At 35.1% G+C, this 25,150-nt stretch overlaps 1 protein-coding gene across 2 annotated transcripts in view; it reads left to right on the forward strand.

The window, feature by feature from the left end:
* Positions 1 to 15,678, forward strand: part of GABRG2 (gamma-aminobutyric acid type A receptor subunit gamma2) — a 69,011-nt gene extending 53,333 nt beyond the window's left edge. The window contains exons 7-10 of one of the 2 annotated variants that reach the window (XM_037398153.1): positions 7,897 to 8,049; positions 10,052 to 10,257; positions 12,143 to 12,166; positions 13,682 to 15,678. In XM_037398153.1, the coding sequence (XP_037254050.1) occupies positions 7,897 to 8,049; positions 10,052 to 10,257; positions 12,143 to 12,166; positions 13,682 to 13,957 (659 nt within the window). In that variant the 3' untranslated portion in view covers positions 13,958 to 15,678. The remainder of the gene's footprint in view (positions 1 to 7,896; positions 8,050 to 10,051; positions 10,258 to 12,142; positions 12,167 to 13,681) is intronic. The other variant, XM_037398154.1, reaches the window with a different exon arrangement.
* Positions 15,679 to 25,150: the final 9,472 nt, after the last annotated feature.

A 25,150-nucleotide genomic window follows, 5' to 3' on the forward strand; every position in this document is an offset into this window, starting at 1 on the left:
AGGAGTGGTTTGATCCTATTTGCTATTATTTTTACAGTTAGTGTTGGTTCAGTAGGTTGGCACTTTAAGAGCTAGAGAGAATTAGAAGTTCACCTGGACTGAGTGGGATTACGGTATTTAGCTCCAACCCAGAAATATAAGGCACTAAACTAATACGCAGCAAGATGCAATAATGCCAGCTCTAGAAAAACAATATAATTTTCACATATTCTGGAAATCTCAACACTGCAGACTTAGCCAACAAAACCTTTGGGTCTGGGATCATCACTTTTTACGTGTGGGTACATCATGAAACAAACTGGTCTGTGATTAAAGCCTTTCCGCTCTGTTAAACTATTTTAGACATTTTTAAATTTTTTTTTTCAAATTCATCATGAGTGTCTTTTTTTGAAAAAATATGATTAATTCAGAGTGAAAGTTTACTTAGAGTACTGATAACAGCGAATTTACAAGAAAGGCCCTCCTTAAGGGAGGTATTTACAGAAATTATATGTTACTATTTTAATAGTGTTTCCATGTACCGTGACAAAACCAAAGAAAACACTTATTTTCCCACAAAACTACTTTTACATATTCATTCTTTTTAAAAAAAACCCAAACAACAGTGCTAGCTGTGATCTCTGCCTAACAGAAAATGAGACTGTTGGACATGTTAACAGTAAAAGAGAGAGAGAACAAGTATGTATCTATTAGTTATTAATGAGGAAAAGAAGATAAATTCTGCTGCCACAGTTGCTGTTCATTAACAATTTATGCAGTTTTTACTCATTACTTACAGCACAAAGGTGATGTTACTTTGGTAATATTTCTGTCATACAAATCGGTTTGGTTCTTACAAGTGCCTCTCTATTAATGGAGCCATAGAAGTCAGTTATGCCATTTGAGTGTTTGCATAAACACTCCACGGGAAGAATGATTAGAAATTTTTAAGATTCACTTTTCCACTGGCAAACTTGCAATCATTTCTGATTTCTATTCTGAGGTGACAGTGCCCTCCTGTGGCACATTTTTTATTTATTGCTTTTTTCCCCATATATACTCCATCCAGAAGGATGAACTGGATAGAGTTTCCCATGCATGAACAAGACATTTATTTATGTACTGCTTTATATGAGTTAATTTTGAAAAAACGTTTAATTTCCATCTATATCATCATATGGTTCTCTAAGTAAATCTTTTACAAATACTTGGTTTTTGGTTTTTTTTTCTGTATGATTTCTGTGTAAAATTAGGAGAGAAAAACCCATTGGAAATCTGGACAGCTGGTGCATGTCTGGGTTGTATGAACCATGTGGCTGCTGTTGGCCACACTGACACTATTGTGCTAACAGGCAGTGACCTGCGTTAATCCTAGTTGTTGGTCATTTGATCAGTCCTTAAAGAACAAATGATGGCCTGAAATTCTGGGAGAGTTTGGCTTGTATGTTACTCTACTCCTGTCTTTTTTTTTTTTCCTTGACAGTTGTACAGATCCATCTAGTAGAGGAAAACTTTAAATTTTAAAAAGATATTAAATATTAATAAAGATATTTGCTAGCATTTTTCTGCCAACCATTAATTTGTCATCAATATTATTCTATGTAATTTATTTTCTCTACAGATTTTTACATTTTAGGCATAAAAGGGCTACATTATAAATATTATCAGAATTACTAAAACACACATTGATTTTCATACTACAAAACACTGGCAAAAATATTTAAGTTTACCAAAGAATCAAGGAAAATCCTGTTCAGAACCTGGGACAGAACACATCCAGTTCTTAGAGGAGAACAGTTCCGCAATGAAGCTCCCTGACACGGAGCCAGCATGAGGCGAGGAGCTCATGTGTTGTTCAGCACATACAGAAATTCTGGAGATTCTAGGTAGTGGACTGTATAATGGATCAAAGAAAGTTGGAGAAGAACAGAGCCATCTCTACTATCTGTCTATGCATCAGTGATGCATAGCTTTGTAAGAAAAAGAGATAGCACAGGGCTTGTCAGAATAAAGTCATCTTATAAAGTCTCAAAACCCCTCTTATCTCTATGGACACATGCCTATGTGCACATCGGTTGTTTTCCAAAACTTTTAACTTAGCCAAAAAGATTTTCACAGAAATGCTAACATGTAAAAAGGCCATACAAATAACTTGACCAGGTGGCCAACATATAATTTTTGAAGCTTTTCTGCAGTTCTTTTAATAATTTAAATGTAGCAGTGGTTTAAACAACAGAAAACAGAACCTTATAACAGCAAGTGTGAGACAATCTCAGCTATAAGTGTTGCTACCTGAACTATAATTAAGACACCAATTTCCTGTGATGTTAGAAAGCTGTTCTTTTCTCTAGCATTTGTACTAGCTTCCAAATCACTTCTGAGTACAAATTAGAGGCTTGTTTCCCCGGTAACTTACACTTTGCACAGTCACTTAGACATGCATAAAGAGAGTACTAATGGGTATAATTTCCCATTCACTTCGCACAGGTATAAATGATTCCACAACCAGGAAGCAATGAAGGATCACACCCACTGTGCTGATTAAATCAGTTAAATACAGTGTACATTCCCCCTGGCTATGCTTCCTGGCACGACTGATTCCTTCTATTGAACCTTTGGGACTTAGGCCAGGACGTACGCACAGATGGTTCCTCAGATCAAGAATTCACTTTCCTGACTGTCTAACAGAGTCAGAATCCTGGTGTTCAAATTACTGTATCACACAAATGTATGGTAGGACGAGCTTCCCAATTTCCAAAGTTCGCATAGACTGCTTTGAGTATAGGTTAATTGGAATGACACAGGACTGTTAAAAATAAAACCTTTTGTAAGGGCTTAATAAGGTGACGATCACTGAATACCGATGGTATGCATCTCCTTTTCAAAATATCTTCTACTCCAGAAGACACTTCAGGCCCACGTACTTTCTCTGTGTGCAGCAGGGACTTCCCGTTCAGAGTAGCATGAAGATGCTGTAGCTCAAGTCAGAACCCTGCTCTGTGTCTTGTGATCTTCCAAACATAATTGGCAGGAATATGCATTTAGTAGAAAACATGACATGAGTATTTATACGTGAGGATAAACATGAGCTGGATAGCATTTTCCTAAGGGACTGCATTGGGGGTTAAATATATGTCATGGAAGAAACTGGTTAACTGTTTATATTATCTTCAGAGGAAGAAGACTATGTCTATCTATCTATATCTACAAACGTAGATGAATATAACGGAATAAGAAAAATAAATATATTCATACAGAGAAAGAGAGAAGAGGGCTAATACATTAAGGATGACTTATTATGCTCTTCAATGTAATAAGATTATTTTTTCCAGGGAAATTCTGTATTTCTTTAAAAATTGAAAATTATCTAGGTATTATTTTCTAGACATATGTAATAGTTATATATATCTTAGAATGGGCGGCAGGACTGTAAGGTCTCTGGTGAAAGGCTAAGTAATCCCAAATCTTCTAATTAGGGTGCCAAATGTTAAGTACTTAAGTATGTTGTCTTACAAAGATACTGCCAGGTTATATTATCATTCATTTCTAGAAAAATCCAAAAGTATATTAGCCCTCCAAACATCAGTCTGGCAGTCTGAGAAGCTTTCTTGCTGCAGTAGACAATATTGGATAAACAAGAGCCAGCGCTCAGGGAAAGAGGATGAAGTAATAATGAAAAGATTATCAATTTGCCAAGTGAGGACTAATGAATGACACTGTGCTAAGGATCAAGTCTGGCTATTTTTTACTAAAAGAATGTCTTAGTTTGACAGCTTCATGCAGACATCACCACAGGAGTGAAAAATCACCTCAGGCACAGAGATAATATGAAAAAAACAGAGAGTATTTAAGCTGGTCCCAGCTGAAGAGCAGAGAAGTCCATGAATAGAGTCAGAAAAAAACCCAAATGTGGATAAAAACAGGGCTGAGGCAAAATTCATCATGAAAGGTGTGATTTAAGCAAAGTACTGTCAAGTCCATGTTCCACAGAGGACTTAATGCATTTTACATTTTGTACGTACGTGTTATGACAACTGATACTAGGTCCTAAATTGCACATCTTTGGTCTTGCATCAGTTTTTATGCTCAGATACTTTTCTTATTCAAAACCTCAGAAGGCCTGCTGTTACATCATTCCAACATCACTTACACAAACGGTAACAACAGCTTCTCTGGAACATTCCACCACTTAGTCCTGTTTTCCTTAATGCTTTATGTATAATTGTTCATATTACATCAAGGCTAGAAGACATAGTCATAGAATCATTTAGGTTGCAAAAGACCTTTAAGATCATCCATTGAGTCTAACCGTTAACCCAGCACTGTCAAGTCCACCACTAAACCATGTCCCTAAGCACCACATCTACGCGTCTTTTAAATATCTCCAGGGACGGTGACTCAACCACTTCCCTGCACAGCCTGTTTCAATGCTTGACAACCCTTTCAGTGGAGACATTTTTCCTAATACCCAATCTAAACCTCCCCTGGCTCAACCGGAGGCCATTTCCTCTCATCCTATCACTTGTTACCCAGGAAGAGACTGACACCCACCTCAATGCATTACAGAATTATTTGCTTGCCTTGTCTTGGCATTTCCTAAATTATATATGTTATTCTCACTCTTACCTTGCAAAAAAATCATCAGTACATCCCACTTCCTAAAATGCCAACCAAGCAAGGTAAGAAATAAAACACCTCTCTGGGGTATTAACATTATTCCTTCCTTCATTAAGATTCTCTGAAGTAATGGAATTTACTCCATGATGCAACAGTGTCTACAGCACCAGCAGGCTTTCAGATTAGAATGCAACATCTAATTTAAAACAATTTATGCATCCTTGAATGATTCTTCAGATTGGTCAACTCCATACTGCCTGGCAAGTCATAGTTGACACTGAATTTTTTACTTCCTCTGATTTAACTTCTCCCTTAATAGAAACCTTAAAGCCTATATAAAGTATATACGGTACCTTATTTCCTTAAGCTTTCAGTAAAATAAGGTCTGCTAGGACAATTCTGGGGACTTTTTCTATAAATATCAGGAGCTGATACAGTGTTTTCTATGAATATCATTCTGGAGCATTTTCAATTTTTTTATACTTACATCCATTAGGAAAGGAAATCTTTGCATAAAGGAAGGTGAAATAATATTTGTGAGAGCTGAACAAAATCTAGAACAATTACATCACTTTTTAGAACATATTAGTAGAGATACGCTATTCTAAACATAATTGGTTAAGCAGTCCAGTATAAAAAAACCAAACAAACCAAAAAAACAAAAACAAAAACGGGGAGGGGTGGAGCGGGGCAGGGGGATTGGGTGGAGAAACTAAAGCAGAAGGCATTGTGTTCAATTAGATATAAAACTCTTCCACTTCCACCTGGAGTGTCTCCAGTTTTTGTAGCAAATACTTTGTGACAGGACACTGCTGTTGCTCCATGGAAATAGATTGTCCTCTGAAGCGCATCTTTGAGATGATAGAGAATTCAAAATAATGTTTCATTGCTGCTGAATGGGCCAAGGCCTTTATAAGTTAGTCAATGTTTTAAAAGCTCTTATACGTTACATTTTTAACAAAAAATATTTGAATTTTAAAATAGTGCATAAAATATTGTAAAAATATTATTGTAATAGCTTACTGTTTAAAAAACACTCTGTTAGAGGAAAAATCCACACAAGCCTCAATGGAGACCAGGTGATCACCACCAAGCTTTCTAGAAAAAACATTATTAAAAAACATATGTGGAAATGGTCTATAAACTGGAAGGACTGAGGCTACTATCTCTCTAGACACATGTATGCTTATTCATATGTTACCCAAACCACCATTTGGCTTGGTTTACATACACTGGTTTTGAACATGGACAATACATGAAGTCTTTGCAGTATGCCTTGGTCTAGGTCATCTAGATTTATGTGTTTGTTTTCTCAGCACAGGTGCTGAGTTTTGGGTTTGTAATGCCTGTAAGAAAGTGCTGGCTTCTGTACTAGGTTCTGATATTTTCTGTTCTTTTGAATAGAAGATCCTACAAGGCAAGACTGCTAGAACTATGAAGAGTTGGACAAAAAGACCTATCCAAGTACAGGACAAAAAATATGGAGAAAATAGATACCTAGGATCTGATATATCTGTTCAGCTACTCCAGAAGTGTCTATAGCAGTTGCAGGTTCAGAAAAAAGAAGCAATAAAAGAAAGAAAACATCCAGTTTTAATTTCAATTCTGAGCTAAACTTTTCTACATTTTACATTCTCAATTATGTTCAGGTTTATATTTCATCTCTTTGTTCTGGTAATTTTTTGCCCCATTAAAGTAATATAGTAACACTGAGCATGAAAACAGCCTTCTTCAAAATTTTTCCACAGAAGTAGTACAGCTACTGCTCCAAAGGAACCTCTACCATAAGGTAACAGGAAAAAAGCTCCAATGCTATTAATAGCGTATATGAAGGTGAATGAATAAAAAAGTGAATTCCCAAAATTGACAAAATATTCACTTGTCAGGAAGTTAATACATGATCCAGAGAAGAATGAGTCATACTGTAATTTTATGGCTTAGGTTTTAGTGTTTCTGATCAGTGGTGATTTTTTGGTTTGGGGTTTATTTGATATATAAAGGACATTCACACGTAATGCAAACTTATATGTGAATTAAGAAGATAATCAGGCTGTAGTTGTTAGAATTGGCTGCTCGTATTCAGCCATATCACCTTGTAAACCACCAATATATAATTTGGTTTATAAGTTTCTGGTTTAATTATAACAATTAAATTAAAACCAGTTAATCTTTGTGATATGGATGTTCACATTGAAAAAAAGTAATATAACAAAGGAGCACCAGCTGAAAAATTATCTCTGAAGTTTCTTTTGACTAGGTTCAGAGGATTATTCTGGGGAAAATTAAAATTATGCCTGAAAACAGAGAACTCAATGTTAACTAAAGGTACTGATCTAAGCAGAATACACATTAGCCACAGAGTCTCTTTAGTAACACTGGAAAGCTATCTCACACTAAATTTGCAAATCCTATTCTGTTTCAGTTTGAGACTCCTCTGGACTGCATTTCACTGAATTGCAATGAAGTCTTTTGAAGCCTGAGGTTCTGTAGTTCTTTGGCAATCAAGATTTCCCAGGAGTGCTGTAATCTGAAGTAAAGATGAGAACTAGGGTTTGGGGTTTTTTTTTAGTTTAGAAAAATTACATCAAAAACTGAAGCTTTGCTGTATTCCTGAATCCAGATGGAATTTACTTAATAGTTTGAAAGCGGAAAAACCTGGAAAAAGAATCATGAAACTATAGAATGGGAATTATGTGTTATGCATACCAGAGTAACATATTTTGGGGTGCTTAGGAGATACGTCCTCTAAAAGGATTTGAAGCCACAATACAACAGAAGATCTGCAGGCAAATAAAAAATTAATTATTGACACAACCTAGCCCTGAAGAATAGTTAAGAACGTGAATAATTTAGAAAGTACATCTGAAAGCATGCATTATTTGAGAGCAGAGCTGAGAGCACGCTAACAGGGACAGCATGGTGACTGGAGGTTTGCTGGACCACCACCACGACTCGAGTGCTTAGCTGCTGTAAGAGGACTATACCAGGTGTTTGCAAATAATAAGGAATGACTTGGGGAGAAAGAAGCCTGCTGTGCTATGCAAGGGAAGTTACCCTTGAAGTCTTAAAGTACAAGTTACCTAAGTGAACCTGCAAGACTGTTTACTTTGATAGTGTGTAAAATCCACCAGTTCTTCAGCTATACCAGTGTTAGGAGGAGTATTTGCCATCAGCGTATCTGGTGAATCAGTTTAATATATATATCTCAGACAGAGAATAGGAAAACCCTAGCTATTACAAAGAAATTCTATGTTGGGTTTTTAACGTATTGTTCTATCTCAATATGCTTTTGTTTTACAGGGGACTATGTAGTCATGTCTGTTTACTTTAACCTGAGCAGGAGAATGGGTTATTTCACTATTCAGACCTACATTCCCTGCACACTTATTGTTGTGTTGTCCTGGGTCTCTTTTTGGATTAACAAGGATGCAGTTCCAGCCAGAACATCACTAGGTAAGTTTTTTCCTCCTGCTTTTATTCAAGCATTATGATGTGTAATTGACACCTCTGCAGATCACTAGTTTGTAAATGTAAAAGGAGAGAGAATTTCACAAGCTCTCCTTGTTTAAAAGGATGTAGTCATTTCCAAAGAATGTAACAGCCTCAACTACACTCGCATCTTTTCTTTTTACTGTCAGATCCTAGCTCTTAGTATGGTAGATTGCCTACAATAAAAACTTTTGCATATTTTTAATAAACGTCAAGATGATTTGGAGCATTGCTGGATTAGAGGCAGGGACATTAGTTTTATTTGCTTTACTTCCATATCACGGTGACTAGCAATACTAAATAAATAAATACCAAGATGGAATCAATCTTTCTAGTTGGCTGTGTGCCACAGGGGTAAAAAGGGGAGAATGTAAGTACCCTGACTTCTACTTTAGGGACCAACAATCAAATATAGCTTTCAGGCTACAAAATCAACCGAATTTGTTTGTATCAAAATCCTATACATGAAAATGTGACATGCAATTAATCAAAGTTAGCAATTTTTATACATTTAGCAACTGTTCCACAAATAAACTGAGACACCAAATTAACCTTGTTTGTGCAAAGCAGCTGGAACTGTAAGAATTAGCAAAGTAGAAACATTCGATGAGAGAAAGTGATACACATATTCTGCTTCAGCATTAAATCCACACAAGTGAGAATTATTTTAGGTTTTCCTTCTGCATATTCATTTCTTCACAGAACTACAGCACAGAGCACTGAAGTGCAAAATTAGGGACAGCATTTTCATTCCAGAACTCCCTTGAAAGAAACACCGGAATAGAGGACCAGTGGCTCCCATGACAGAAAGTTTTAAGCATTTCATTGCTTTTTTCATGCCCTCTTTAAAAAAATGTTATAAAATCTGCTTTAAAAAAGTACAAAATTAATAAAGGCATTCAGCTGTTATTTTAAATTTTACTTAGGAGACAGAAAACAGACTGGCCCCTCTGTCGAGAATTACTCTATTTGTACTACTGAGGAGGTAAAATCGGTGGTATGAAATTTGCCATATAAACTGTGATAGATTTTAACTGTTCTGATGCATTTTTAATGTTCTTCACATCATAGTGCAGGGACTAATGTTCTGAAAGGAGAAGGGGCGGTGTGGCATGTCACAATACTACTCAGTTATAGGCTACAGGCACTTATGAAAGGCAGAAGAGAGAACTGCTCTGGCACACAGACACATCTGACCTCACAGTGCTACACATGTAAGGAGCCCTGAGGTATTCTCCCTTCCAGTTTATATGCAAGAAATCACTTAACAAGCAGCAGACAATTTGTATGGGGCTAGCATCTCTTGCATACAACCAGAATGCATTTCTGCAAGAGAAAAGAAACAATTTTATTTATGTAGCACACATACAAATCTACATGTTTTGTCCTTAAGTTCCTGCTGGATTACATGCTTTATTCAAAATTTTCATTAATTTCTACCTTATAAAATGGCTGCAAAAGTTTTTTTTATGACTTTATGATACTGGTACCATTACTCTGCAACCAAAACCAAGCAAAACTTATCCCAACAGCACAAAAAGTTTGATATTGGTCTTGAGGTTACTTTAAAGAATGGAGTAAAGTGATTTTTATACTCCACCATGATTTTCTTACTCTGACACAAGTTCTTTCTAGCTCTGGTTAAAGGTTTGAGCACATAAACTCTGAAAAATAATTTCTCAATTAAAAATAAAGAAAGCCCCCCTAGAAGTAAACTACAAAACTAAAAACCTGAATTTCTTAGAATTATAATCCATTTAACCAAAGTATTTTGCAGAGCAGCACTTGCAGTCACCATGCAAAAATATTTCATACCACACGTTAATCTTCAAAGCTGTCACTGAATCCACATTTCAGTTCTGGGATGTGCTGTTTAATATCTTTTCTATATACTTGAACTCCACGAACACTTCAAAACGAGTTCGTTACTTAAGTAATAACATTTCTGTTGTTTTCTATCCACCAGGTATTACAACTGTCCTGACAATGACCACCCTAAGTACAATTGCTCGTAAATCTCTTCCCAAAGTCTCGTATGTGACAGCAATGGATCTTTTTGTGTCAGTCTGCTTTATTTTTGTTTTCTCTGCCCTGGTGGAATATGGAACTTTGCACTACTTTGTCAGCAACAGAAAGCCAAGCAAGGATAAAGACAAAAAGAAGAAAAATCCAGTATGTATCTTTTTACCAGCAAGGTTTAAAATTCAATTAGGTTTTCTGAGAGAGCATTTAAATCCCTCTTTATGCTTGTACTTTATTTTCAGACTTTGCTGTTACATATATACTCTTCTTTTTTATTAATAAGAATGCAATCATTCACCTTGAGAATTAAAGCTCCTATATGATAGTTGTCTGGTTGCCAGAGAAACCAATTTCTTAGAATAAGGATCCTTTTAACCTCGTTCTACAAATCACAACTATTACCAAAAGCATTGTTTATATCATAGATAGAGCTCTTGCTGTGACCTTTACTGAAGAACTATCAGTTTCTGTCTTATCTTTAGCCATATTCTCTGCCAGTAACTTCTGCCCATATTATTGACATGACTGTATTTCTTATTATCAGGACTACAGTTAAACTTTTATATTCAAACTACGGACTGTACTTCTTCTAATTTCCCCTCAAGCATCTTTTCCTTTTCATCACTTCCTTATCTTCTTTTTCTTACATTTCTTACCTTCTTTATCTATTTCTCTCCCTTAGAAAGAGATTTGGCTAGCAGTTTACGATGTTACTTATGGGTGCATACTACAGATTAAAAAAGCATATATAATAGCAACAATAAAATATCCTGGAAATACCCTCAGTAGGGGTTGGGGAGTTTTCCCAGATAGAGAAAAAGTTTGTTTCTTATTTTGTCCAGGACAGATTTCTCCTTGCCTTTTGCAACTTAGCTGAAAAGTCTGCTGTCTAGAAAACCTGAGATAAAATGAATTGGTATAAAATCCTAGAGGGAAAAGTAACCTAATCGTCTACAAAAAAACCCCAAATATGCCTGTGAAAAATGTGAAGAACAAGTTTTTTACATTAATAGAGAGTATTTTCAAATTAATTTCAGGCATCTAGGAAACAATGAATTCACTTGGATTTGCTCTGCTAAAATCTTCAAGGACTTTTGAAGATATCCTTTTTTGGTTATAATACACAGTACTAAAAGAATATAAAAATAGTAATTGAATAATCTTTTATTACACATTAATGCTATAATTTCAACTTTAAAAGCTGTTGAGAAGTTGAATCTAAAAAAAAAAAAAATATGTACTTTTTAGTGGATAAACAACCAGAAAATAAACAGCCAGAAAAACATCTGTAAGACTTAAGAGTATAGAGGAAGAATTCTCACTTAACTTTAGGTATGCTAAAGTTGGATTTGATCACAGGCCTCTCTCCAGATGAAAATAAAGAGACATTTTAAGAGGATGATTTGTCCTGGCCTGTCTTAGGCCCAAATAAAAGGCTCTCTGTGTGAGTGTGTGTCTTTCACAGTCAATAAAAGTAGCAAAGATTAACTACCTCAGATTTAGTTGTCTCACTTAACGATGTCCATATAAGAGCAGATTACTTGTTCTTTACATTGCTTGTATGTGAGCGTTTGTAGACAAACAGAACTATAAATGATTGCCTGGATGCTAATCACAGGTCCAAAAAAATCTAAAAGCAGAGTTTTCAGGACATAGTTTGTAAGTAAAAACAGTTTTTTCTAAAAATGTTTTTTATAATGAATGGTGTCTTTCAAAACAGTTTAACATAAAAGATTGGAATCCCTCGGGAATTTGAAAAGATCTGAATGGAGTTTGATATCTTATGCCTTTGGCCCAGATACAAGACAAAGTTACAAGGCAGTGACAAGTCAAAAATGTGTGTGGGGGGGTTATATTACAGATACTTGTTTAAATTGCTATTATCCCAACCTTTCTATAAATTTAGTTCTTTTTGACTTACTATGTTTTAAAAACATATTTTTAATTTACATTATTTTTGTCTCTTTCTTCCTTTCTTTTCTTTCTTTAATTTAAAACAACCCTCTGATTCTCTTTTCTGTCTACAAAATGAAAGCTTCTTCGGATGTTTTCCTTCAAGGTATAATGTTTTTTGGAATGGAAATTCACTGCATGCAACTGCTGAATTTAACTATTAGAGCTTATATGAAAGTGGTGTTTTGTTGGCTTTTTTAAAAATGAAACATCTAAGCATTCTACTCAAGGTAACTTCTGAATTAAGTAGAATGGTTACATATTTCTAAACAATTTGTAGAGTTGATTCAGCAGCCCAAATACTGATTCACTATGGCTCTGAACTTAATTAATTTCAAGAGCGACTAACAATATTGGATCACGTGAATTAAGAGAGTTTAATGTTAAAACATTTCTGCTCCTCTCTTTCCCACTTTGCCATGGGATCCGATAGCATTAGCTGCACGAGAAACCTGCAATACACCCTTTTAGAACTCAACTCTGACCCCACCGTTTTTAACCTTTGTGATTTCACTCCAAATTATAAAACCAAATCTGTTCTGATGTTGACCTGAAAAAAATTCAGTGTCATCATCAGTTACTCAAATGCTGTTCCTTATGCAAAAAAGTCAGAGTTTTGAAAGGGTTTAACATGCATATACACATATATATATTTAATGCTATCAGTGGATCAACACACTTTTAGTAAATTATCAAATATATTTAGCTATGTTCCATGTCTAAACCTTATCTTCATTCAGAAATGCAGAGATTTTATAAAAAACCAAAACCAACCAACCAAAAAAAACCCAAACAAAAACCAACCACCCAGGGAAAAATAGAAACCACATAAAATAAAAGCCAAGAAATTCATATACTTGTGGAATGGAATTGTTGTTATTTTACCCTAATAACTATCAGCAGGAAATTTCAACGCCTGTTACCCTAGTGTTCACCAAGTGCTCAAACGTGTTTTAAATGCTGAATTGCTCAATTCATTCCGAATATATATATGTATAAATATGTACTATATTTACTATATAAAATTTGGAACGTGTTGAACCTTCTAGTTGGTGAACATTAGTAGATGGTGAACTGCATATATTAAAACAATTGGAAAGTCTTATAGAGATTCTCCTAACCTTATTCAAAAGACTCTTTTTTTGCCTTTTTTCCTGTATATATGCTCCTGTCTCAACACGAACCAGCCCTACATTAAAATCCTGCATTTCCAATAGATTATTTCAGTTCCTTCCTTGTAATGTACAAAATATCTTCAGATATCAAGCAGCTATTTAAAATATAAACCACAAAAAAATTCAAAACACCATCAATTACATTCCTGAATGTTTCCTTTAACCTCTAATGTTTACCTAGTTTGGCTTAAAAGCTAATTGTCCACAGCTGTTAACTTTCTATTGATTTGTGCTGCTTTCCTGTAAAGTTGAAGTGTGTGACGCAACTGATTTTAATAAGCTCAAGGTAACGTTACAATTAGAACGCCTCAGCAGTTTCCCATGTACCCCATGCAGAACCATCATTCACATGTTGACCATTAGTCTCTATCTTTCTGTTGGTCTGGTGATAATAACAGTGTCTCTCCCTCCTGCCATCTTTTTCTTTTTTTGCCACTCCACCTTAGGCACCTACAATTGACATCCGCCCTCGATCAGCTACTATTCAAATGAACAATGCTACACACCTCCAAGAAAGGGATGAAGAATATGGTTATGAGTGTCTTGATGGCAAGGACTGTGCCAGTTTTTTTTGCTGCTTTGAGGATTGTCGAACGGGAGCGTGGAGGCATGGAAGAATACATATCCGCATCGCCAAAATGGACTCCTATGCCCGCATCTTCTTCCCAACTGCCTTCTGTTTGTTTAACCTGGTGTATTGGGTATCATATCTTTACCTTTAAAAGCAGAAGGAAATCAGTGATATGAGCCTTACTCACTGAGTTTCTTAGAGAGATGGTTCCCTAAGTCCACTTGAAGTATTTACGACACGCTTTATAGTGGTCTGAATTCTTTAGTGCCATAACCTGGTAAATATCAATCATATCATTTGTCCAAAAATTGCCATCAGGTTATTGTGAATTAAATGTTCATTCAACATGCTGAAATAATTTGAAATAAAAATCATATAAAAAGGTAATATACAGCTATACCTGCTGGAATAGAAACAGAGCAGACAGGGCAAGGGGAGCATGACAACATCACTAAATAGTTGGTACTGCTATTTCAAACAGGAGTGAGAGAGGAGAATTCCCAGGTAAAGTGCTGTACAGTTTGTTAACATTGGCTATAATTACGCTATAGCTTTATTTTCTGTGGGCTTTTCTTTTTGGAAGAGTCATTTCTCACTTTGAATAGGTATTATTAAGCTAGGAAAGTTAACCCCTACTGCCACCAAGATAAAAATAGACCTTTTCCTTTGCCATCCCTTTAAGAGCACATGTACAATGCTGTAAATATTTCAATACCTTGTAGTACATAAAAGTCTAGTGCATGCATCTTTTGGGGGCCAAAATAAATGAAACAAAGGTACCATAAAATTTTGTCTTTTATTTTGTGTCTCTGGATGTGCTACTGTAATTGAAATGTGGACAATTTTATTTTTTTTCCTTGAAAAATTACCCCTTTCCCTCATGCATGGAAGATCCAAGCAGACAGCACTTTCATGTAAGACATTAGAGAAGCCTTAAGGATTCAAATAAATAACATGTAGAAAAATATGTATGGCCAATATAATAGCTCATAAAGTATACTGTATGTGTCTGCTGCAGTTGTAGCCTTCATTTTCCCTTGATAATGTTGCTATATTTCAATTGAATTTCCAGTAATTATACATGGCAAGATTAGCTTCCGAATTTAATCCATGTGCTTCTATTGTTCTTTTCCCATGTTAAGCTCTACTTTTTTCCTTACACAAGTGTTTGTGGTTTTGGTTTGTTGTTGGGTTTTTTTAATTCTTTAATCCAGTCCAGGAAATAGCTTATTCTAGACATTATTTTTACATAAGAGCTTCAAGTTAATTTTGAAACATTAGATTTTGTATTAAATATACACATACACTTCTCTGCCCATTCATGTCCTTGATCAGCAATAGTGTTGTCAGTGCTGCTTTTCACTCGGTGAGTACCTTTACAAAAATAAACCTTTACCATGGCTAGCACACAGGTTATACATAGCCTTGAAAATAAAAGGGAGAAAAGGGTGTCTTGGCTACTGAATCACATGTATGCAGTTTATATGTACTTAAATCCTTCAACCCACCTGGGTGAATCTTGAAACCATTTATCCACTGGTTTTCAGAACCTGTATGATGCTCAATTATGCAACCTTAAGCACATGTAAATATGACTGACTTTTTTTTTAATTGTCAAAGATGTAAAATGTCACCTCCAGGAAAGTGGGCTTGCAGATTGAAAAGGGAGATATATAACTTATCATTAATGAATTATTAATAGTTAAAATGGAGGAAAAGGAAAGTTTTCCAACGTTTGTATAGTTTTGGAAATAAAAATGTATAAAAAAGGAATAACTTGATCATCAACTGCTCCTTGTCCAATGTATTTGAAAACATTTTAATAAAGGAATTGCACACACCTGTGGACTTTTTCAATAAAACTGCTGCACTTAATTCCATTTTTCTTGTGATTAGTTTGTTAAAAGCATACTTGAAGGACTAGATTGCTTGACTAGTTTGATTCATCAGCTCCATTAATATAAGTAATTATAATTCTCATAACCCTCTGCACTGTCTCATTTTACAGTCAAATGGCTCATCCACATAACTTTCAAGGATGGAGACTAATTCTTTAAAACAATTCTGAATATTATCTTATTCTTAAAAATAAAAATAATTTTAAAAATAAATCGCTGAATTAGAAGTATTAATGAAGAGAGAGAACCTTTATCTACCTAAAGAGTCTCTGCTCCCTGAATAAGTGTCAACCATCTTTCATACAGAAATGTGTTTCAGCTGGTGCCAGACAGATTGTTAATTTGTAAATTTATTTATTTATTTTCAGTGGTCAGTGATTTAACAGCTTTCTATTAGTTCCTTGCAGTTTATAGGAGTTGCTGATGTTGTACTTTTAAGGTTTCAAATTTTACCTGGATCTTTTCCCTGCTACCAGATAAGTTTTATACTGTTCATTATGAATCTCAGCCCAAACTAGCTCTTTAATTCCCCCAGAATTTCAGATAGCATAGATTTTTTTTGGTCAACATCTGCAAAATTAAGGATTTGGTGACACCAAGTATTTTACCCTAGTTCAGCCATCAGATTACATGTGCCTATAGGAAGCCTACGATACCGAAGAATCAGATGCAATAATGAGGAATAGTCAGATCCCTCACTTGTGCAAGGTGGCCTTCTCCTTCCAGCAAAGGAGGAGTTTACTTAAAGACAGATATACCCCCATCTCAATAATGCAAACCACACAAAATCGTAGGGCACGCCACACCAGCAGTTAAGGAGTTGAGTGAACTTTCCTCATTACGTATCACTACACAAAGTAAACAAAATAAGCCCTTAATCAGTCATTACCCAACACCTCCACTCCTGCCACAGTTATTTAGGTGACTCGTCGTTTCCTCCTGGGGAAAATGGATGAGATTCAAAAGGACAGTTCATGGAGAAACATGTCATTCCCAGTGAGAAAATGACACCAAAGCACAATCTAGTACTAACTAAACAAAAAGTGTAGTGGTCCTCTGAATAGAGGTTCTATTAGCTGTTCAGCACAGAATCAAAAGGTGACCTTTGTACTGTAAAGACAGGCTGCCACCACAGCAAACAAAATAGTAAGCTTAATACCATTTGGGTATGATGAAGGTTATTATTCAGAAGAAAACTCAGAAATCTATCTATACAGACATAGTCCCATAAACATATTATATAAAATATTACATTAATATATACATTCTACATATTAAATCTCCCAGTTGCATTCTAGGGAAGAAGCTCATTCCTGATACAACAAACTTACTAAAACATCTTCAAGCTCATAACACTGCAGATAGCTATTACTGCTCTGGGATATGTTCAGATGGTCATTCAGAGTTTTCTCAAGTATACACTAGTGGCACAATTATTTACTTGCTATTTATATTCCAAGATGCCCTGACTGAGACAAGGCACTGTTGTCCCAGCGATTATGTCATATGTACATATCAAAAGAGAACACCCTCTCAAAGCATTTATAAATCTTCAGATATTTATAACATTTACAATCTCCGGTTTGTAAATAAATAGCTGGTATTCCAAGACACATTGTGGCTCAGTAATAGTTCTCCTGTTTTTAATGTTGGGCAACTGCGAAAGGCTGTATTTTAACTAGCCAGTATTGAATAATTTTAGCCTCTGTACAATACAAAGTGCTAAACTCCTACAGTTGCAGTTTCCAGCAAATATTCACACGCACACAAAAAAAAAAAAAAAAAAAAAAGTGGGGCCAGGAGGGAGCAAGTGGTCTTTTTTTTTAATCCAATCATGTCTACCTAGTTTTCATACAATTATATACATCTATCTAACATGAATGGACTAGTCAAATATACTAAAATGTACCAGTTGCAATGCCACAGCTACAGCAGCGAATTTTGGCATATATTACAGGTCCAAATATTTGGACCTCCTTCCTCCTGTCCTGCCAAAGCCCTTCAGTGTGAAAATACAGGTAGAAGGAGGAAAAAGAATACTTGCAAAATAATGTGAGACCTGGAATAAGAAAGCTTTGTTAACTGCAGAAATTTTAGTAGGTGGCATTACTTTACATGGAAACAAAAAAAGAATTGGGAAAAAACAGTTTGAGATTATCTGCCTGACCACAAAATCTGGGCTTTGTAGGACCATGGTACAGATGAGCTGTAAATTGGGATTTAAAAGAGGTTAAGAAAGGATTTTTTCAGGTTTGCTGAAGTGTTTCTCATGCTACAGAGGAAAGACAGGATTAAGCAAGAAAGTCCTTGTGGGAGAAGCTGATAGATGAGGAATGTAACTAAGGCATGACTACGACATCGGTTGAAGTCAATATTGACCTGATCTGCTCTATCCACCCTGCAGCTGAGAACTGAACTAGGGAAGCAAACAAAAGAATTTGCTGAATTATGTAAGAATTATGTACATTAATGGACTAAAGAGGCAGCCTAAAGCAATAAGCTAAGAAGAGAAATTCAGAGGTAACATGATCCATAGAAAATATAAGTCTCAAGGCCAGAATAATGAAGGTTGCAGTTCTCTGAACTGCATAAAGCATGTTTAGGGTTCATCATCATTTACATGGATGAAGAACCAGATTTTGGTGATGCTGTGGCAGAAAGTTAATGTTATTTGGAAATTAATAGCTAGGTCCCAGATAAGGACTTAGTGAAAAACAAAGCCAGTTCACACAGGCTTCTGCAGATGGAAAAATAAAGCCTATTACTTTAAACTAAGGGATCCAAGGCAGAATCCAATAGTAAGTATGAACACAGGAAGAAAAGTAAAAATATAAAAGAGCCATCTAAATTAAACTTAATTACAGCCCAGGGGAAAGAGTGACGTTTTAAAAAGCAAGTGTTGTCTTTCAAACAAAATTTCAGTTGCTTTGCAAAGAGAATTTAATTAAATCTTATGAAAAGCTTCACAGGTAAATCAGTCTATTATACCTCTGGGAAACCTATTGTTCCATTTATAAAAACTGAAAGCCAATGCACTTTCCCTCCTTATTTAGAGGGATCCTACAGATGAAAAGATCTAGAGTTCCTACTTACGCATTACTGTGTTTTTCTTTTTAATGTCAAGATTTACTATGAAAAACATATCCCTTGAATATGTATAAGAAAGTTCATGACCTTTAAAAGATCTTGGGTAACAGACATGAACTAAAAGCTTTGCTTACAAATCAGCAAACCCACTTGAATAATTCATTCCAGAATGTTGAATTACTTCAGAAAAACATATAAAAAAAGATTGTCTTTCTTGTAAGGAAAAAAAAAAGCACAGTATGATAAGATGATAAGTTTTTCTCATTTGGACTCACATAAAATTCATATTGATTATCAAAATGTGAAAAGGGAAAATACAAAATTAGAAAATATTAATATAGCATTAATTCAACCAGTATGAAAAGTATTAGAAACACTGATACTTCCACCAGACACATGCTCTTTGATACTGGCATATTGAAATCTATATCTGATGAGGTTAGTCAGCCATCACTCTTCAGAATTTTCAGATATGTGCTATAAGCCATGCTACAGTTTCAGTCATTTTGCTGTGACAAGCCTAACCTTTACCCACGGAAAGGAAAAACAAAACAAAACAAAAAAACCTCCAAACCAAGACTTCTCATTTCATTCCTAAGATGAGGCACAAGCACACAGAGACATCTATCCAGCTAATAATATATTTATAAGATGTCTATAAAAATCATAGATGAGGCTATAAACTGCTTTAAAGTCAGACAGACCTAGAGAGGATTTAGCATAGCTGGATAATTTGCTTTATTAAAGAAGTAAAAAACCCACGTAAATTTACCATGCCTTTACAAAAAAAAAAAAAAACAAAAAACAACCAAAAAAACCCCAAAGTCATGTGCATGTTTGTATTGACAAAATAATGCATATTGATAGTCTCAGAATTCATTTCAGTGTTTCCCTTAAGACTAGATGTGAAAGACTAGATGAACAATTTCAGCAATTCTATAATCTCACAAACCTATTCAGATTTCACTGAGTTTCCTGCTTCTCATTCTTGTTCTGCTTAGATCAGTGCTCTTTAATCTGCTGCCACAGTGAGATTTCTTGTAGAAAAAGGCATATTCCTTTTTCTTTTTTCCAAGTCCTTTGTCCTTACTGAACATTCACCTGAATTTGATAGTTTTCCTGCTGATCTAGCAGCTCTGGATCTTTCTTGCATGTATAATACATCATCACAGTTTCACCCAAATTTGAAATTCCATTTCAACTCTGAAAAAATATTGTAATTTGAAAACTATCACTTTTAAAGAAAATGCAGGTGAATTTGTAAGGTTAACGGACTCAATATTAAGCTAAAAAGAGAGAAGACAGATCTAGTGCTAACTTCAATCTTGCTTTTATTTTACTTGTTTTTAGGACAGCTGATGCCAGCTTTCATCAAGGTCCAGTCTCTCTACACTGAATTGTAGCCCAGAGGGTACCCGCATTCACACAATTTGCAAACCCTGACAATATCTAGGTGTGGCATAAATCTCACCAAAGCTGTACCCTCCCCACATAGCAACACTCCGGCTAGTAATAAGCACCTGGGGATGCTGTCTACAGATACTGAAGCTCCTTGAATATTTCTGAAAGCAAAGACAATGGTCACTCTGAAATAGCTGTCATTAATTCTTCAAATACCAAGTGTAACAATTCATGAGCATTTCTTGTCTGCCCTCTGTGGTTCCAGTAGCTTTGCTGTCTTCTTAAAAGTCTTCAGCAGCTCTTTTGGAAAAATATACACCAGCTGAGCACACCCTGGATGGCCCTTGGGAAAGTCTCAATGTCCAAGAATAACAGGTACATGCTACATAAGGATGAGTACTAAATGTTATTATGTTTGAACCAAAACAAAACATTTGTTCTTCAGCTCAAAAACTTGGATTATAGAAGAAATATCAAGTCTAAAGAATAAAAACACTCAACAAAATGAAATTACAAGAGCATCTTAAAAAAGTCATTTAGTTACACAAGTGTTTTTCTTCCTTTGTTTATACAATCATTTTGAAAAAATACCAGAGCAAAAAGAAAAAAAAATCTGTATTAAAAAACCCACAACAAATATCAAGTACCTCTCTAATTCTGATTTATTAGAATAATTTGTTTAGTTTAAATTTACTGTAGAAACCTCCTAAGTTAGACTTTGTTAGAAAGGTGGGTGAGCAATAGGGAGTGTGACTGTCTATTTGTTTTGCTCCCCTCTAGATCTCCTGGAGCATTTGGACAGACAGGTCCAAATCACCAAAACAGGTGTTTTCCCCAGAAGAATGCTATGTGGGGAATCACATTGGCTCAAATCACAAATCTATCCAAAATCTGTAGTAGAAAGCAAAACTGTGTCCAAAAAAACCCCACCCTGCAAACCACTAATACACATGGAGAGAATTGTTTCAAACTACAGTATGTTCCATTTGACCTGCCACAGCTGATCAGAACTTTCTCTGTTTTAAGAGTCATATTACTTTAGTACATTAGTCTGTGTTTTAATAAAATAACATTTTTAGGCATTGGAAGACTTTTCCGTCCTTTGCATTCATTTTAAAGAAAAAGTAGGGCAGTTCCTCCTCCCAGCTGTCATTGCCCTCATATCCTATCACTTGTGTGCAAAAAAACAAACCAAGTCCCAATTATATCACAGTACGACTGAACAAAACTCCCCCAAAATTTGTGAGATATTTTTTTAAACACAATCATAGCTTTCTTCCAAAATTCTCTAAAGAACCATCTCACCGGCCCATGAAGGAATTTAGATCATGAAAAAATGATTCTCATTAAGTGTGCTGCAGCAGCTGGGTGTTCCATGAGCATATCCTGTCCATTGCCTTACTAAATTATTACTCAAGTGCTACTGGTGCCTTCTGACTCATGTTTGTTGGTCCAGTGTTCCTAAACCAACGCAGTGACACAAGTTCTAGGCAGCACATAAAAGCACAACATGTAAAGAGTAATATAATTAGAATGGTACAGCATCAACGATAAACAGAATTATTAATGATTCCATGTTATTATCTAGAAATAGTTATTTGTAAACTGAGTTGGTTCGTACACATAATTTTAAGAATGGTAAGTTTTTGTTAATTACTCTACACTACTCTTGTTTAGCTTCTGGCTGCTCTTTTTAGTAATGGTATCAGTTGGGTCCAAAATTGCCAAATGGTAAATGGTAACATGCATCAGCTCTGCAACTGTGTATTTTAGAGCTATTGTGAAGTGAACAAAAACATAGAATACTGGCCCCACAAAATTTAAGTGGCTACATCTGGTCAAGATGTTTGAAATTTGAGAATAATGTGATACATTTTTTTTGCATGATTTTGTTCTTTACAGGGAAATTAAGGATAAAACACTGATCTTTCTGAGAAGTCTTAAATTTCATCCCAAACCTGAAATAAGATATGTTATGGTAAAATTTCCTAGGAGATGAGATGGATACAAACTCACTGTGTGAGCATATAATTTAATCTCTAGAGTTTATTTTTCCTACCCATACAAAAAGGAACAACCAGTAACGCTGAGCAGTTATTGCAGACACATGGGCTTTGATTATGTGAACAAGTTGAAGTCCACATACCATGCACATTTGAGATAACTGTAAAAATTCTTCTGAGGATTTTGCCAAATAAATACAAAATATTCTGTTATTGCTCCTTCTGCCTTCCCTCCCACTATTCCTGGCACCTCGGCACAAGGAAGAGCTAGCCCTCAGTACACTTGAATTCTTACGTGGTGCAAAAGAAGTGTACAATGTGGGAAGATACCTCTTTTCAAAGATGCCCATATTTTACTCTGATCTTTAGGGAGGGAAAGATACATAGAGGTGAAAAGCCATATTTAGGGAACTTGGAAAATAGAATAACTTTACATTAATTCTGTAATCATGTTTTCGAAGTAAAGAAAGAGAAAAGTATTGCTAGCCTAGTTCCTGGGTTTTATTTGTCTTACTAAAAATCTTAGAAAATTAAGGTGCTAGTATTTTAGAAAACGTATCTTGGCAGACTAAGACCATCATGACCAATCCTGTGAGAAGTACACTATCTCATTTTAAGTACTAGTACAATTAAATAATTATAACCTGTCTGAATTTGTCGCAGTTCCAATAAGCAGATTGACATTCTGTCCTGATGTTGCCTAGAAAATATATTCAATGAACATTTTGAAACAGAAAGCAAAAGTTCCTGTTTCTTTAATTTTAGAAAAAAAAATCTTATTAACTTTAAATCTCTGTTTAATTCATAGGTAGTAGGCAAAATACTAATCAAAATCACTCATGATATATTAGAAGAGAATGCATTTTATTATAAACAGCAACAGCCAGTTTCTAAAGATGCTCAGCAATAATTATTCAGTTATGAGGACTAATACGTTTTTCAGAGAGTTAAATTACAAAAGCAGTCCTTTACTTCTCATGAAAAAGATTAAAACAATTATATAGGAAATGAAAATAAAAAGAAAGCAGCCGAAAGAACTGTATTTCTGAAAATATGGTAAAAAAATGGAACATTACGTAAATTTAAAAAATAATTAGCTGCATTTTGAAGAGTTAATACATGAAAAACTTTACATTCCTCTTTTCCCCTAGTTTGAAATATATTATTATTCTAAAATCAGAACCATTGAAGAGTTATGTCACAGATATCAATGAATACATCTCCACCTGAAGGTAAGTTGGCATCTGTACTTAGCCCTGTAGATCTGTATCTTCATTTAGTTATATCTTGTTCAGAAGGAGAAGCTGATTCTTTCTCCAAAGCTTTCCTTAAACTTTATTTTTTTAAAAAAAGATCTCATTTTACCTGTTCCTTAGTATGTTTAGACAACCAAAACTTAAGGAAAGAAGTTAGTACACTAAAAAAATCCTGTCATTTTGAGAGTTATCACTTTGCCATCTATGCAAACTTCAGAATTCATATTTTGACATTTTAGCCAGAGCTTTAATAGAGAAAACATTGACATTTCATTGTCCTATGTCGGAAACCTGGGGGTGTGGGGTGTGTGTGGAATAGCCTTTAAACTGGTAAAGGGCCTATTTACTTTCTGCTACATGCTTATTTTTATAATTAGCCTAAGATCCCACATGTCCATCTGTATGAGCTTCGAGGTACCAGAGAAATCCCTGCTGACATCTACTACACAGCACATGAGTGCAGTGAATATTTTAACCTACTAGCAAAAGTGGCCCCCAAAACTACAGAACCATCTGTTTGAAGTGACTTATTGAATTTTGTTGGGGATTTTTCTGACTACACCGAAGCTCACAGATATATAGATTAGCATAAAAAGAGAAACATAGGAGACAGTTACAAGGTTCTTTATAAGTTAATGAGTACCTCTTCTCAGATTGTTGGACAGGTATATACAGAATCAAAAAAATTATCAGTTCAGCGACACATTCTCTCTTTGTCACATATTCTTATATAAAGCATTATTAAGGTGTATAAAAAGGCAACAATATTCAATAGCGTGTGTCTCACTCACACTTTTAAAGTGTTTGCTTTACCACTTAATGTTACAAATACCATTTTGGTATACCATCTTCTTGAGTAATCTTCGATTTTGTCATACTACATATTTTGCAATAAATTGAAAACAATGAAGTGTTCCATTTTATGAGATTCATAAACGCTATTCAAGTATTCTTTGGGAAATATGCTAGCTAGGTATGTTCTGAGTATAGGTGAAGCACTGCTTTACATTTTCAAAATTGCCTAACCCCATTAGGGAGGGAAGCACTATGAATGTCACCTCTAGACAGCTGCAGCCCTTACTTGTCTCAAATTATTTTTGGTTTGGGCTGTTTTCACAGGTTGGGGAATGATATAAAGATACACTGTATCAATCCTTCTTTTGAATCTAAAAAGCCCCTTTACCTCATGTTAACAAAACCCACGCCAATCTATAACCTATGGTCAGGCTCTTTCAGCTTACTTACTACTCTTATAAAATTAGTTATCTTAATTTTTGGCTGCTAGCAGGCAAGTATGATCTCGCATGTCAGTACAACACACCCACAGGCAGTGAAAATCCCAAGGTTTAGTCTCTGTGATCCCATAACCATTCCCTAATCATTGACTAATATTGTTACTTAAAGTCAAGATTTTTCTATTTCAACAACAGCGAAAACCAGACTCCTCTAAGCAATCACAGTCAGCTAATAACACAAATTGTACCTGGAATTAACTTCTACAAGCAATCTTCTAAGGAATTCCTTTTGCTACCATAGAAACTAAGAATGTGTACTCTACAGCTGATCTGGAAATTTTTTCACATCTCCTGAGTTTGCTCCTTTTAAGACTTAAATTTATATTTGGAGGCAATGATGAACAGAAAATTTATTTCTGAAAGCTTTTTTTTTGAAGGAGAATAAAACCACGAAATGAATGTAA

This window comes from Falco rusticolus, chromosome 8, assembly GCF_015220075.1.
Source record: "Falco rusticolus isolate bFalRus1 chromosome 8, bFalRus1.pri, whole genome shotgun sequence".
Classification (NCBI taxonomy): domain Eukaryota; kingdom Metazoa; phylum Chordata; class Aves; order Falconiformes; family Falconidae; genus Falco; species Falco rusticolus.